Consider the following 16,505-nt stretch of genomic DNA (forward strand, 5'->3'; position numbering starts at 1 on the left):
CTGACATTTTCATTTGTATCACGGTATTCAGTGGTCGTGTAATAGTATGTTTTAGGACTGTACTATCGTTTATTTTTCCAGTCCCTTTATTTTAGGCCATCTAGGGTGTTTCCAGTTTTTCATCACTAAGATTTTGAGAGTATTTTTTTCTGCATAAATATTTGTGAATGTGTCGAATTAAGTCTCAGAGATGGACGTGTTCCTCGGATTGTTTTCTTCCTAGAAAAGTTTTGCTCCTCTGTATTACAGCGGGCACCATGCAGTGTGTGTCCGTTCATGCTCTTGCATTATTATTTCGCTTTACCAACTTAATGGGTTTGTCAAATAATCTTCTAATTTGCTTTTGTTTACTATTAAAGCTTAACTTTTCAAATATTTTGGTCCATTTGTGCTTCTTCTTCTTCTTCTTTTTTTTTTTTTTTTACGATTTTATTTATTTATTTGTCAGAGAGAGAGAGCGCGAGCACAGGCAGACAGAATGGCAGGCAGAGGCAGAGGGAGAAGCAGGCTCTCCGCCGAGCAAGGAGCCCAGTATGGGACTTGATCCCAGGACACTGGGATCATGACCTGAACCAAAGGCAGCCGCTTAACCAACTGAGCCACCCAGGCGTCCCTGTGCTTCTTCTTTTAATGAAGTTGCTGTTGGTATTCTTTGCTATGAACATATTCTTAGGTGTGGCATCAGTTTTCTTCTCTTCCTTCCAACATTTATACGGTCCCCTCACCCCGTTGAAGCTTTGTCTTCTCCTCACTTCCTTCTCCTTGTCAGTATCATAGTGTCAGTATCATTGAATTTTTGTGGAATAGGTCCATCCTTTCTTTGACTTTCCCCTTTGTAAGTAATTTGTTCTGCTACTGACATTTGATGAGGTCCCTTCTGGCAATCAACTTGCCTGTTTAAAGAATGACTTATTATGGGAATAATTTTATTTCCTATATGAATTTTATTAGTTAATATTTTAAAATGTGACTTGTCTCTCTCTCTCTCTCTCTCACACACACACACACAGACACATGCACACACATGCACACACACATAAAGAAATCCTCCCTTTTCATAGCATTAACCTACTTTGGGACCAGATTGAAAATGTCAGGTTCTCAATGGAGTTTCTTGTGGATGGACTCAAAAATAAAGTTCCTTTCTTAACCATAAAAATAGGTACTGATTATAGCAGAGGGAACACTGCACTAGAAATTTGGTGACTTGGATTCTAGTCCTTGTTTTAGCTAGAATCAAAACTGTAAGCAAACAAGTCTATAAAATGAGGGAATTGGATTGGGTCCCTTCTATCTTGGTGTTTTATGACTTGTTTCTTTTTTGTGTGGGGTGGGCCCACACACCCTTCTTAATTGATTTGTTTGACGTGTGGTGAGGTACCTCTAGTAAGGCATGCACCAAGAATCTTGAAGCCAGGACTTAAGATAAAACTCCCATCAATAAAAGACTTAAAAAGTATGGTGCATGCGTAGTGGGGTGCCTGGGTGGCTCATTCAGTTAAGCGTCTGCCTTCGGCTCAGGTCTTCTTCCCAGGATCCTGGGATTGAGCCTCTTGTCAGGCTTCCTGCTTAGCAGGGGAGTCTACTTCTACCTCTCCCTCTGCCCCTCCCCTGTGCTCACGCTCTCACTCTCAACTAACTAAATAAAATGTTTAAAAATTTTTTCTAAATGTATGGTCCATGCACAAAATAGTATGTTGTTGTAACAACATGTATAGAGATATAGAAAGGTCTTCCCATATTAGGTAAAACACTCCAAAGTGCAGAAGAGTGGGTAAAGTATGTGTGCTGGACACGTGTGCCGGACGTCTGTCATTTGTCACTCCACCTGCACTCTTCCTCTTTCTCTAAACTGGGATCAGAAGACTGGGCTGCCTTCTGCATCTCCGCTGCCATCTGGTTCCAGTTTGAGTCAGCCAGTGGGCACATCAGCAGGAGATCAGAGGGAGGGAGAAGAGTGGCTGCATCCCTTCACTGCAGGCTGACCTCCTCTACACGGACCTTCTGCACCCCGTGGTCCCCACCACACACTTCTCCCTCCCGTGGCCCCTTCAGGCCTGGGGGTAGGAACAGGACCCTGCTCTACTAGCTGAAGTAGAGCCCTGTACTCTGTTGTTTTCCTATACACTGCCTTCATGAAAATCTCTTTAAATGGCCAAACTTGAGAATGCCATCTTTTTCCTGCTGGCACACTGGCAGATAGAATAGGCTATTCTTGGGGTAAAAGAGGGAAAACACAGAGGGATGCATGTTTGTATTTTCCTGTAAATGCATAACAAAACTGGAAGATACATGAGAACCTAATGAAAGTAGCTATGTGGTGTGTGGGGAAAGATAGGCTAGTACGAATGGGGCCAGTCAGGGCAGACAGGGGGAGGGGGATTTTTCACAGCGTACATTTCTACATTGTTTCTTTTTAAGGTGAAGGACTTGCCACCAGTTTGTGCGTTTAGTGTTTTCCTTTTACTTTTTTGACACTGTATTGTATGAAACCATTTTTCCTCTGGGAATAAAATATACATATAACCTACTCCAAAAATAAAGTTGTTTTTGTTGTTTTAATTAGGACATGTGCACTTAATCTGTCTTTAAATATTGCACCTGTATTTCAGGACTGACAGTGAGGATTACTATTAGGATTTCTCAACATGAGCTTCCTATTGCCCAAGCTAACTAGCAAAAAAGAAGTAGACCAAGCAATACAAAGTACCGCAGAGAAGGTGTTGGTCCTCAGGTTTGGGAGAGACGAGGATCCTGTCTGTCTGCAGCTAGATGATATAGTAAGTGAATTTTTTAAATAAATGGTTTTTATTAAAAATCTATGGATTCTCACTTCAATATCTATAAAGTACATGGAAAGGAGCAGCCAGGCCCAGGGACACAACTTTTCATTTGTTGGCACACTTTTCACGGGCCTGAGCTGAGCCCCCAAAGCTCTAACTATGCTGAGTCTGTCCTAGATGTCCTTCTGCAACACCAGCCATTCAAGTTCAGTTTCACCAAGGCAGTGGAGAACCAGAAACACTATTAACAAGCATCTGTGAACATTATTTTACTCGGTCCCCACAACAGTGGGAAAATTACTGCTCCCATGGTGGGGGGTAAGTGCCCCACCTAAGAGCTAGGGTTTGAACTTCTTTCTCTCTGCCTGCAGATAAGCTTTCTTAGTGTGTTGCCTCCAGTGTGTGCCCAATGATAATCTCTTGTTTCATAACACACCTACATACTCTGATGAGCAGAGAGGGGAGTATGAGACAGAACAGGTTTATTCCTGTCTGTGTTTCTTTTTTTTTTTTTTTTTTTTAAAGATTTTATTTATTTATTTGACAGAGAGAGATCACAAGTAGATGGAGAGGCAGACAGAGAGAGAGAGATAGAGGGAAGCAGGCTCCCTGCTGAGCAGAGAGCCTGATGCGGGACTCGATCCCAGGACCCTGAGATCATGACCCGAGCCGAAGGCTATGGCTTAACCCACTGAGCCACCCAGGCGCCCTCCTGTCTGTGTTTCTTATGGAGAGAGACTTCCCCCAGAACTGAGATCTCTTCCTAGCATCTCTATTGCTGCCACCCACAGTGTGAATCCCGTATAAGAATATTTAGTACTGTGATTAAAAATGAGTGTGTTAACAAAAATGATGTGTTAACATGAGGGGGAAGGGGCCAGAGGATTATATCCTCAGCTGTAGAGGGGATGGAATATCACCGAGCCAGGCTGCCCGAGTTCCAAGTCCCAGCTGTACTGCTTACTAGCTGTGTGACTAGAGGCAGGTTACCTCAATTTCTACGTCTAAGAAATGGAGACCATAGGAATGTTGCAGGGATTAAATGAGTTAACAGGTGTAAAGCACTTTGGACACTTAGCACATAATAACGGCCATGCAAGTCTTCCCTATTTTTATTACAATTATTGTTTATGGGGGGATTGGAAGGGAAGAGATTTGAGGGAATTTCAATGTACAGTACATAGTTCTGAGTTGTTTGTGTTTAAGTGAACGTGGATTTTATAAATTCACAAAAAGTTTGTAAAAACTTTTTACAACCAAGAACAGATTTTTTCTTAAAAATAAAGGGTTGGCGGGTAATGAGTTCATTTTACCCACGGCCCTCTCACAAGTCTACCAAAGGAAACTCAGACTGAATGATAAGGTTATACTGTATCTAATGTGGAACTCAGGAGAGATTCTCGCCCCAGGAATTTCTTTCAAATAGAATATTCAAGTAAAAAGTTTTCACAGAAGAAACCTTAACTGCCTCTCGTATTATGACGTACATGTCTCTCTCTCTTTGCAGCTTTCTAAGACCTCTTCTGACCTGAGTAAAATGGCTGCTATTTATCTGGTAGATGTGGACCGAACTCCCGTTTACACGCACTATTTTGACATCAGTTATATTCCATCTACTGTGTTTTTCTTCAATGGGCAACATATGAAAGTGGATTATGGGTAAGTCTGATTGACTTGCAATTACTATAGCGGTGGGAGTTTCTTTTACCCAAGTAATTGCCATAACTCACCTGCCCGCCTGTGCTGCCGCAGTTTCCTCAGCTGGGCCACTCATTTGTACGTGAAACGCGGGTGCAAAAAAGAGTGTTTCCAGTGTGACTGGCAGATTTTAACCTCTTGCTGAAGCATGAAAGAATTGTACGATTTGGGAAGCGCTAACCATCCTTCAGTGTAGAAAATGCAGAACAGCTTTATTAAAAGTTTCCCAGGAATTTCATTTAAAACAAAATAGGCCGTTGTATTTAAACGTCTGGGACTGGTAGGCTACATTTGGAAAGAAGTGTTCTAGCAAACTAAGACTTGCTTCTCTCTGCCCAACTGACCCATCTTCTGCCACTCAAAAGGTTTCGAAAACATTCTTCAACCAATTCTGTCAAGAATAAGCACTATGAAATCTTTAACACCTTCCACTGCATCCAGTCAGCGTCCTAATACTTAGCATGTATTTTCAGCCCGTCTGTGGTTGTTATCATTTCCTGCTGTGAGTGGGGTATTTGCTTGTCAGATCTGTGTTCCTGTTTTGCCATTCTCTCTCTAAGCGTACGTTAAATATTACTTGTTTTAAGTATTTTAAAGCTATATATTCTCCTAGGATACAGTTAAGTATTATTTTGGTGCAGTCTTTTTCAAGGGTGATTTATGACACTATTTCCCATCTTAAAAGTCTATAAAATTTGGGGGCACCAGGATGGCTGAGTCAGTTGAGCATCCGACTCTTGATTTTAGCCCAGTTGATGGTCTCCGCGTCATGGGATCGAGCCCTGGGTCAGGCAGGGAGCCCAGAGTCTGCCTAAGACCCTTTCCCTCCCTACCCCCCAACTCATAAACTTTCTCCCCCCCCCCCAAAAAAGAGAATAAAAAACCCAGCAATTGTATTTCCAGGAATTTCTCTGAAGGAAAAATAATCATAAAAGTGGGCAAAATTGGCTGTGTGGCTATTCATCCCACTATTATTTAGAAAGCAGAATATATAGAACGTAGATGTTGGGGCACCTGGATGGCTCAGTGGATTAAAGCCTCTGCCTTCAGCTCAGGTTGTAATCCCAGGGTGCTGGGATCGAGCCCCACATCAGGCTCTATGCTCGCCAGGGAGCCTGCTTCCCCATCTCTCTCTCTCTGCCTGCCTCTCTGCCTACTTGTGATCTGTGTCTGTCAAATAAATAAATAAAAAAGGGGGGACACTGGGTGGCTCAGTTGGTTGGACGACTGCCTTCGGCTCGGGTCATGATCCTGGAGTCCTGGGATCGAGTCCCACATCAGACTCCCTGCTCAGCAGGGAATCTGCTTCTCCCACTGATCTCTCTCCTCTCATGCTCGCTCGCTCGCTCGCTCTCTCTCAAATAAATAAATAAAATTAAAAAAAAAAAAAAAAAGAACATAGATGTCCACAGAGGAACACTGGAAGGATGTACTGAAATGCAGCCTTCTGGCCTCACTAGTAATTTTTTTTTTTATTTGACAGAGAGAGATCACAAATAGGCAGAGAGGCAGGCAGAGAGAGAGGAAGGGAAGCAGGCCCCTGCTGAGCAGAGAGCCCAATGTGGGACTCGATCCCAGGACCCTGAGATCATGACCTGAGCCGAAGGCAGTGGCTTAACCCACTGAGCCACCCAGGCGCCCCAGTAATTTTTTTTTTCTAAAAAATTTCTACAATTAACATACTTGAAGTTTGAACTAGTAAAAAAAAAATTAAAAATAAAGATTTCATACTCACCATTCAAAAGTATCCATGAGGGGAACTCCGAGACGATGACCAGTTAATGGGCTTTCCATGGTGAAGCCAACAGCAGCAGCCACAAACTATGCCCAGGCCAGCGTCCAGGGAGTTCTACTGGAGAAGGAGCTAAGAAGTGATTAAAAGAGATTTTGAAGTGGAGGCTCTTCACGTGATAGAGCTCACATGCCGCCCCAGTGGCTGATGGCACTGGTTTTAGTCCTGTATCAAATGGGCCCCTTAACTGCAACCAGAAGTCAATGTCAGGCTTCATGTCTTAAGTGTCACTGATGAGAAGAAAGTAACAGAGCAGCGATTCATTTTGTTTATCCTGAAGGTCTGCCACGAGTAATCGCCAGAAGTTCTGAGCGAGCTTGTTTTTCTCCCATGCTCTCTAGGTCTCCAGATCACACTAAGTTTGTGGGAAGTTTCAAAACCAAGCAGGACTTCATAGATTTGATTGAAGTAATTTATCGAGGAGCAATGAGGGGGAAACTTATTGTCCAAAGTCCTATTGATCCCAAGAATATTCCCAAATATGACCTTCTCTATCAAGACATTTAGCACATTCACTACTCAAAGTTGAAGACAAAGGCACATGTTGAAGCAGTACCCGAATCCGACTGTGTTGTCTTCCTGGAGTCCTTCAGAAAGGTGCTCAGCATCCCAGCGGAGAAGAGGTCTGACTTGGACAGAAAATCCCCCGCCCCCGAATAGAAGGCCATGCTGGTGCCGTGATGAGCAGCGACGCTGAAATGTCTACTTGCTGCAAACCTCCGAGCAGTCAAGACAACCGTGGTCCGTTTTCCCAGCGTGATTTTCTGAGTTTATATTGTACTTCTCTTTATCCCTTAAGATAATACAGAATCCTTTCCAACATTACCTACTACTGTTTAATTACGTTTATGTGATACACAAGGAAAATAGAAAATCTGTTTGCACAGGAAGAGAAATACTTCTTTTGTACCCTAAGTGTACACACACAGGCTCCCCCTCGCCCATTACTCCACTCAGGTGTTTACTGCGTGACTGCGCGCGCTCCCGTCGCCAGTCCCTGTAATCCCTGTTTCTCTGGGATAAGTGATTCTCTGCTGAGAGTGGGCAGATTTGCTTTATTTTGGAAACCTTCTAGCTTAGACTTTTTTTTTTTTTAAGATTTTATTTATTTATTTTATTTGACAGAGAGAGATCACAAGTAGGCAGAGAGGCAAGCAGAGAGAGAGAGAGGAGGAAGCAGGCTCCCCGCCGAGCAGAGAGCCCGATGCAGGACTCGATCCCAGGACCCTGAGATCATGACCTGAGCAGAAGGCAGCGGCTCAACCCACTGAGCCACCCAGGCACCCCTAGCTTAGACTTTTAAAAGAGTATCCTGGTTTGCTCATTTTACTAGTTTTTATGTTACAAAATTGCCCAAGAAATGAGACCTTGAACCTTTACCATCCAGCACCTAGTTTGAGCTAAGCCAAAAAAATGAGCTACCTGTAGTTAGTAGGAGCAGGTTTCTCCCAGAAGCCAGAGTTCTGCTTCTCTCTGGGGCTTTCGCTCCAAGGACTCAAGACTGGAAAGAGATGCCAGAGTTGTTAGAAGAAATAACATCTTTATGTTATTTGCCCCTTTTGATAACTTGATGAAGAATTCTTGCTCTTCTGGCGTCCCCAGCATGACCTGCCCTAACCACTTGGGCAAGTCACTGCTTCTCTCAAAACCTCATAGAGCCTCTGGATCCTGACTTTCTAGAACAAGTGAAAAGGTGCAGAGTCGGAGGGCCAGGGGCCAGGCAGGATCAGCCAGTTGCAGGCCTCCTGGCCAGCAGAAGCCGGGTTCTGTGCAGGCCAGCACTGTCGCTGCAAGTACGTTCCCCCTTCACCAGCTGCTTCCCTTCCGAGCCTCATCTGCAGGAAGAGGTGGCCACTGACGGGCACAGAAGGAAGGCTGCTGGGGGCTTTGGTGTCCTTCGCTGATGAAAGGAGGGAGCCGCCGCCACCACTGTGTTCTCCCCTCTCGCTGCGCTGGTTTTCCTGATCCGTGGGGCTGCGGCAGCCATCCCAGGACCATGAGGACCAGCATGGAAAGTGAAGGTGCAGAGAACAGTAAAACCCTGGGTCCCTAGAGGTTTTGAGCCTGTGAGTAAATACTAGACCTACCTCCCTCCAGACCCCTGTGAAAGAATAAAACGTCTTCATTGCCTCTCACTGTTGTTGGACTTTCTTTCAGAGCCTAAATCACACAGTATTTGACGTGGAGTAAGTGCACAGATACCAGCAAAAACACACAATTTGTGCGGCGCCTGGGTGGCTCGGTGGCTTAAAGCCTCTGCCTTCAGCTCAGGTCATGATCTCAGGGTCCTGGGATGGAGCCCTGCATCGGGCTCTCTGCTCCGCGGGGAGCCTACTTCATCCTCTCTCTCTGCCTGTCTCTCTGCCTACTTGTGATCTCTGTCTGTCAAGTAAATAAATCTTTTAAAAAAAAAAACCCTCACAATGTGCCCTGTAAAATTACCCTGACTCCTCTCCGCCCGAGGTGTGCAGGGAATGTTTCTCTGAAGTCCCGATTTGTGTGCTTGTTCCTACCTTACTCGCTTTCCGTTCTGCAAGTACTGATTGGGTTCATACTGAGTGCCCTGCCCTGTGCCCGATGCTCCCTAAATACAAACGACTCCTGCGCTTCGCAGAGACAAGGCTTGCCCCTCCCGGAGGGAAGGAGGCGCTTGCGTGGAAGAGGGGGAGCGTGTCCGGAGAGGGCGCCGGAGCAAGAAGGTCGGCCGGAGACCGCGAGCGTGTTCAGAGAGCTGCACGGAATTCCGGGGCCCTGAAGCTCGGGGACTAGCCCAGGAGGGCAGATGGTGCTGCTGGGGAGGAAGCCAGAGAAGACAAGTGAATGGAGAAAATGCCAAAGGCTTCCTGCTGAACAGTCCAGAAGCCACTTAATGCAACCAAATAATTGTTTTTTTTAAAAAAAGTTTGTTGTTTGTTTGTTTTTTTTTTTTTTTTTTCAAGAAAACTTAGTGCTAAAGATAGTACCAGAAGGAAAAGGCAAAACTGTATTCTGAGAGGCATTCTGTTCATGTGTGTGTAGTATGTTTCCGCTTCTGGCTCTTCTCTCTTTCACAGGTTTTAGACTAGAGGTGTAAGATCTCCACTGGTCCTCTAGCTCTAAGGGGTTGAAAAGTACTGGCGGCTGTGCGGCTGTGCGCGTGAGGACAGCTTCGCAGGGCGGGGTGGGCCCTGGTGTGCGAACAAGGACCTCGGGGCATTTTACACCAGTGAGAAAGCGAGGCCCTATTTTCATGTGACAAGAGGTTATCTTGAGGAAAGGCCAGTGTCCTAAGGGCTTAAATAGCCAGGAAGAGGGGAAGAAGTTAGAAGAGCTTCCTGCTTACAAGGGTTCTGAAACCATTCTTCTGGGAGACCCTTAATAGCAAGAGCCTGTCTTCGTGAAAGGGAAGACTCCGGTGGCTTGCATTTGGCTCCTGGTAAAGGCTGGGTTTCTTCCAGCCCAGGAAAGCCTACCCTACTGAGGAAGAGACCTGTACCTCTTTACCAAGTTCCAGAATGTGGGTAGGGACATGAGAGATGATCTGGTTCGAGCCGATCAGAAAGGAAAGCGGGGACTGAAGGCCCTTGGCAGACGTACGGCCGCACTGCGATCTGGACCCAGCAAGTCCAGAACCGCTCCTGCCTTTACCACATCTTACTTTGTTTTCTGAAGTGCTGCTGTGTGGGGAGCACATATAGCAAGATTCCGCCTGGGTCAGAACCCTCGTCTTTGTCCCACGGTGAGTTAGCGTCTTGCTCTTCAGCTCGCACGATCCCCTCGCTCACTGCCCAGAAGCAAGAACGTGCGGGGCAGAGAGCTGAGGTTCGGATTCAGACCAGCCTGGGTTACCGGCGGTGTAGCCGTAAGCAGATCACTTGCCTTCTCCAAATCTGTTTCCTTGTCTCCGAAACAAGGGTAACCGTGACCTTTCTGAGGCCTGCTGTCTGGTTGGCATGTGGTCACTGAGGGTGACCCCAGCACAGGACAGTTCTGTGCCACCTTAGGGGTTTGTGGTTGGCTTGGGGTGGTTTCTGCCACGCCCCAATATAGAGCACCGCTTAGCTGTTGCTGCACAGTAACTAAGGGAACGGCCTGGGCTAAAAACCCACAGAAATGACTCAAAAGAAAGCTCTTTATTGATTGACTCCACACCACTTCACACCGTGTTTTCTCCCCTCCACTCCCATCCACTTTCCCCTCTTCCAGAGTGAGTTCTTGCCCTTGGGCAGGGGCTGCCAACAGTCAGCGTCAGTTGCCAGCAATGGTTTCCCGAATCCAGGCCAGAATGGAGGGCACCTTCACGTACACGCCGTACTCGGCCACAGTACAGCTCTTATCAAAGCTCAGGATTCCGGCCGCATACCAGGTGTTGTCCTCCTGGTCGTGCACAGCAAAGGCGCTGCCCGCGTCCCCGTAGCAGGTGTCTTCCTGAAACTTGGACATGCCAGCGCAGAAGGTATGCTCATTCAGTATGGGCTGCACCCCCACGGGGCTCTTGGACGACTTCTTTTCGGGCACTGTGCTGCCTTCGTAGTGCTGGACACAGTTGTCTTGATCGGCCACAGGCAGCATGACGTACTTGAGTAGCTCGGTATACCTAAAGTTGGAATTTCGCCCCCAGCCAGACACATAGCCCACACGCCCGACTTGTGCATAATCTTTGGAAGGCAGACAGATGGGCATTACCCTGTCATCAATGGGCACCTTCTGCTTGAGTTTGATGAGCCCGATATCTACCTTGGAGTAGTCAGGGTGGAGAACCACCTTCTCAACCTCCACAAGCTGGTTTTTCCCCACATAGAGTGTTAAAGTAGGGGCGATGTCTTTTTCTTTCGCATCATCCGTATGGCCCAGGAAGAGATTTTTAGCTGTGGTCAGCAGCCATCGCTCGTTGATCAGCGTGGCCCCGGAGGTTAGATTATGGTGCGAGACCATCTTGGCCTGCCAGGGAAAGCTGCCTTTGGCATCCACGGATCCACCCATGATGCGCTGCACCTGGTCCACCGGGTTCTTGGGCTTCCCGCATACTGTCAGGGAGAGCAAGAGAGTCGGGAGCGGGAGTGTGAGTCTCCCGGTGTGGGAGAGAGGGGGCCGGCGGGGCCAGGTGCTGCTGTCGAAACTGTTGTGTTGATTTCTACACAGAAATATCGACACGCCTTGCCTTTACCACCTGCTGCTCTCATTTCCACAGTTAACAGTTTAAAGCGGTTCTTGTGTACATCACTGAGACACTAAGTGCTCTTCTAACTCACCAAAAAAAAAAAAAAGGAATGCTGAGATTTTCAAATGCCGGCTGATGAACTATATGAACATTTAAATCATTTATCACAAAAAGACATGACAACAACTCCCTGAAATTTGTTGTAAGGATGAGAAGTTATAATGATTCATCCTCTGCATAAAGCACTGGCTAGAGCTCAGATTTTAGATATTGCAGTTAATACAAGACAGGTTAGTAGTTCTGCACGAGAACTTAGTGTAGTTAGTAGTAGCAGAAGAGGGCAGGCGGGATCCTCTGGTCCCAGGAGGGACACGGAAAGAGCAACATCTCTTCCTAATAACTAGAAACACAGGTCCCAACCCCTCGCCAGCCTGCATCACCCGTCTGTGGATTTGGCTGGTTTCGGCCCTCCCACAACTCGTTCTGCCTGCTTTACACTTGACTCTGGGCTCCCTGAACAGCCTATGTGAACATACAGGGCCTCCTGACCCTAGAGGCCAGGGTAGACAGTGGATTCAGCCAATATCCTGAAGGTCCAAATGATCAGGATCCTTAGTGAACTTTGCTGGGGAGCGTCCTCACCTAAAAGTTCGCTTATTAGCCTGACCCCTTGTGGTTCTCCCCGGTCCCGCATCTTGGCTCTCATGTGCTTGAAGGAAAGCAGTCGGGAAGGATGCACCTTTGGGACCTTTCGATCGAGATGCCTGCCGGTGCAGGAGACTCTCAACACCCACCCTCGGTCAGCTTCCCAGGGCTCCTGGCTTCCTACCTGCTTCACACTCAGGCAGCTTCTCTCCAGTGACCTTGTTTGTCCAATGCTTCTCACTGTTCAGGGCGTACACTCCTGAAACAAAAGGAAAGAAATGAATCAAAAGAGAAATTGAGTCTACCCTGAGCATGAGGAGGGAAGGTGTTTAAAGAGAACTAGAAAAAGAGGAGAAGGAAGGGCAGGAACGAGGAGGCAGGGAGCAGCGCTGCGCTGGAGGCCAGGTGCTGGGGTCCGGTGGCGCTCCGCAAGACGGATGTGTGGCAGCAGCGATGCCATCCAGACTCGCGGTGGCTACAGATCCTGACCTCTCCCTCCTCCAGGCCACCTGATCTTGAGCAAGTTACTCAACCGCGCTGTGCCTCATCAGCGCTATGAGAATAGTAACTGGCTTCCTGGGTGGGGGTGGACGTCATGAAAACTCCATGAGCAGACACATGTGAAGCACTTAGCGCGCGGAGCACAGTGCTAGGTCAGGGCCACCTGCCGTCTTCACTAGTGCCACCCTTGCTTCTTTGACCACGTCTCCTTTGGGAGATGCAGATGTCCCTCTGGGGTGGGCAGGCTACACAGCATCGCCTTCCCTTCACAAAGGGGCAAACTCGAGGCTGAGTTCATTTTCCCAAGAGGCCACAGTTACTGGTGACAAAACCCTTACTAGAATCTACCTCTTCTGGTTCCATGGAGAATGTGTCAGCGCTCTGGCCCATCGCCCCTGGCTCCGCTCATCACAGAAAGGCCAGGGCAGAGGAGGGTGCGGGGACACTTGTCCAAGTCTTACCGTCTCCTTCAGTGCGCAGTCTGTAGAGGGGCTTACACTGGTAGCGAATCAAGTGCTCCACGTAGCCATTTTCAATCTCGGGGGGCTTTGGGACACTGACCTCTGCAAAGAGAAAGTCATTCATTGGAGGAGGAGGGCGAGACTCAGAAACTGATCCCAGGGACTGAGAAATCTGTTGAGAAGAGGCTGCTGTGCACATCAGCCACCCTCCAGCTCCAATGGAAACCAAAGGGAAGGCCATCCCCGCTCTATCCCGGCTCCCCAGAGTTCTCCACTGGAATGAAACACCAGACATCAGGACGAGATGCAGGACCTGGCTCTTCCCGAAGAGAGGGCGCCAATCCGGCAGGCTTGCAAGGAGGCAGGGCAGTGCTGAGACGTGAGGCTCCCCCCCGAACCCCAACACCTACCTGCGTGGTCTGTGGCCTCACTGCCAGTGTCCGCTGCGTAAAGCTGCCCGCAGAGCAGGAGGGCAGTGACCACTCCCAGGGCTCTGCCGAGAGACAACAAGAAGGAGTGAGCACCTGGTCTCCCAGCCTCACACCCGCACCCCTGGGCACCCACACCCCTTCCGCTGGGCCGCCAGAGAAGAAGCTGTACGGAAGTGCTGGCACCAAGAAGCGGCCGCCACCCCCATCCACACACACACTCAGGCAGGTCCTCGGTATGCCCGGGTTCCAGTGTGCTCTGCCCCGCCAGGAATCCTGCATGCGCTTCCGAGAGGGACCACCAAGGTAGAAAGGCGTATAGATCTGTGAGCCTCAGTTTCTGGCGGCATTTAGGAAACGTTGAATTGCCAGTAACACGTGAACCCCCCTGCGAAAAGAAGCCTCCCTCACTGTTCCCCTGAGGTCCTGGGCCACAAGGTGCTGCTAATAAAATGTGGATCACCAGAAGATGGAAAACAGGTTTCATATGCTATTCTCTTTACTTTTAAAAATTTTCCATTTCCAAGAGGTTTTAAATATACAAAATTTAAAACACTTGCATGGTTTTCCTGCTAATGATAATTTGCCTTCAGGAAACCTCAAAATGCCCAAAAGGGTTCCAGGCAGATAACTGGCTTCCTGAGAGCCAGACTGTGGGCACCAGTGCCCCGGGCCGCACTCACCAGTTCCCCATCTCACTGACCGAAGCCAGCTCTATGGAGAACGCTTGGCTATGTGAAGTTTGTAGTCGTGCGACTTCAACATTTCAAAAAAAAAAAAAATTCTTCTGTTATTTTGATAAAATCTCAGTGCCTTCATTGGGTCATTTAAATGTGTTACCTTTGGTCCTATGCATTTTTTAAAAATGAGAAAATATGCTAATAAATATATTTAAATTGCCAGAAAGCCTACCATGGGAGCTGCTGGCAGGCATCCCCTGCAAAGGTGAAAACTTTGTAACCTCGAGGAAAGAGCTATCCATTAGAGTAAGTCGCATTCTCACGGATGCAGAAAAGCAGAAGATTGAACACACGAAACCTCTTAAGTTGCTCTAATTTAAAGCATCTGCCCTATTTCTTTGGGTTTGTTTTGCATCTCCCCTTTGGTTTCGCCTATACCTGGACTGTCGTGGAGGTAAAGGCTGTACACAGAGAAGGAAGCAGTCATCTAGAGAAAGGGCAGGAGGGGCAGAGCTGCGTACTCACCTCATCCTCGGTTTGTCCTGCCTCTGGCAGAGCAGTGCTGTGGGGTCCCCTGCCGATGCTTTTATGCCCTCAATATCTCACTCCACCCCTTCTCGATGTTGTAATTCCTGTGTCTACACAACTTTGACCTTGTTAATAAGGTCATTGCATTTTCCAGTAACAGGGCCACAAACAACATCCCTGATCAGAGTGGAGCTCTTGCTTCACACTTGAGTTTCCCTGGTTTCTTTACAAACCCCAAAGAAGCCTGGCCACACTCTGACCCCATGTGGCTGCCAAAGGGTTTCCCAAAATCAGATGCTGTGTGCAGGACTTGGGGGAGGAAGCATCAATCTGTGTCTCTTTGTTTTGGAGCATTTTCAGCGCTGAGAAACAAAGCCCTTCTGTGAGTTATTTTAAACCCATTATAGACGCTCCTGCAACCTGGCTGAGACAGGGCTCTAAAGAAAACATTTCCTTTTCACAATCATTTCCCCCACCAGTGTTGACATCTGCCTATTGCATAAAATTTCTCCAATGCTGAAATCAGTAAAATGTATTTATTGTGCCTTCTCTGATAGCTCTCTGCAAGAAATCACATAAAATGATTAAAGCTCTAGTGTAGGCTGGCGCAAACCATGCTACATGGCAGTGGTTCTCCTGGTATTATAATCCTGTAATTATTTTTTATAAGATTTATTTACTTATCTGATGGGGGAGGGCAAAATGGGTGAAGAGGAGAAGGAAGATACAATTTCTGGTATAGAGACAATAAGTCATGGGAATAAAAGGCACAGCATAAGGAATGAAGTCAGTGATATTGTACGAGCGTCGTATGGGGACAGATGGTAGCTACACTCGCCGTGAGCACAGCATGGCATGTAGAGATGTTGAATCGCTGTGTCGTGCACCTGAAACTAATGTAACATTGTGTGTCAGCTACACTCAAAAAAAATTTGGGGGGGCCATTCTAACTGGGTGTAAGATGATATCTCAATGTGGTTTTAATTTGAATCTCCCTGAGGGCTAGTGATGATGAACATTTTTTCATGTGTCTGATAGACATTTGTATGTCTTCATTGGAGAAGTCTCTGTTCATATCTTCTGCCCATTTTTTTTATATGATTGCCTGTTTTGTGTATGTTGAGTTTGAGGAGTTCATTATAGATCCTGGATATCAACCTTTTGTCTGTACTGTCATTTGCAAATATCTTCTCCCATTCCGTGGGTTGCCTCTTTGTTTTCTTGACTGTTTCCTTTGCTGTGCAGAAGCTTTTGATTTTGATGAAGTCCCAAAAGTTTAGTTTCGCTTTTGTTTCCTTTGCCTTTGGAGATATATCTTGAAAGAAGTTGCTGTGGCTGATATCGAAGAGGTTACTGCCTACTCTAGGAATCTGATGGATTCCTGTCTCACGTTGAGGTCTTTTATCCATTTTGAGTTTATCTTTGTGTACGGTGTAAGAGAATGGTCGAGTTTCATTCTTCTACATATAGCTGCCCAGTTTTCCCAGCACCATTTATTGAAGAGACTGTCTTTTTTCCACTGTATATTTTTTCCTGTTTTGTCGAAGATTAATTAACCATAGAGTTGAGGGTCCATATCTGGGCTCTCTACTCTGTTCCACTGGTCTATGTGTCTGTTTCTATGCCAGTACCATGCTGTCTTGGTGACCACAGCTTTGTAATAAAGCTTGAAATCAGGTAACGTGATGCCCCCAGTTTTATTTTTGTTTTTCAACATTTCCTTAGCGATTCGGGGTCTCTTCTGATTCCATACAAATTTCTGGATTATTTGCTCCAGCTCTTTGAAGAATACTGGTGGAATTTTGATCGGAATGGTATTAAATTAACAAGACAGGAAACAACATGTGTT

At 46.9% G+C, this 16,505-nt stretch overlaps 2 protein-coding genes across 6 annotated transcripts in view; one reads left to right on the forward strand and one right to left on the reverse strand.

Annotated features, from left to right (window-relative positions):
• TXNL4B (thioredoxin like 4B) overlaps positions 1–16,505 on the forward strand; it is a 34,586-nt gene that overhangs the window by 424 nt on the left and 17,657 nt on the right. The window contains exons 2-4 of one of the 5 annotated variants that reach the window (XM_004744566.3): positions 2,613–2,780; positions 4,291–4,442; positions 8,888–9,168. In XM_004744566.3, coding sequence (XP_004744623.1) covers positions 2,649–2,780; positions 4,291–4,442; positions 8,888–9,143 — 540 coding nt within the window. In that variant the 5' untranslated portion in view covers positions 2,613–2,648 and the 3' untranslated portion in view covers positions 9,144–9,168. Of the gene's footprint in view, positions 1–2,612; positions 2,781–4,290; positions 4,443–6,614; positions 8,409–8,887; positions 10,227–16,505 lie in introns of those variants that run through there. The other 4 variants (XM_004744567.3, XM_004744568.3, XM_045076253.1 and 1 more) reach the window with 4 other exon arrangements.
• On the reverse strand, positions 10,367–14,807 carry LOC101692672 (haptoglobin). The gene is made up of 5 exons (XM_004744571.3): positions 14,654–14,807; positions 13,431–13,513; positions 13,021–13,122; positions 12,243–12,317; positions 10,367–11,279 (listed from the first exon to the last, which is right to left on the reverse strand). Exons 1-5 carry the CDS (start codon positions 14,656–14,658, stop codon positions 10,501–10,503), a joined length of 1,044 nt encoding a protein of 347 aa, XP_004744628.1. The 5' UTR covers positions 14,659–14,807; the 3' UTR covers positions 10,367–10,500.

This window comes from Mustela putorius, unplaced genomic scaffold (assembly GCF_011764305.1).
Source record: "Mustela putorius furo isolate JIRA1106 unplaced genomic scaffold, ASM1176430v1.1 tig00000174_pilon_pilon_pilon, whole genome shotgun sequence".
NCBI lineage: Eukaryota > Metazoa > Chordata > Mammalia > Carnivora > Mustelidae > Mustela > Mustela putorius.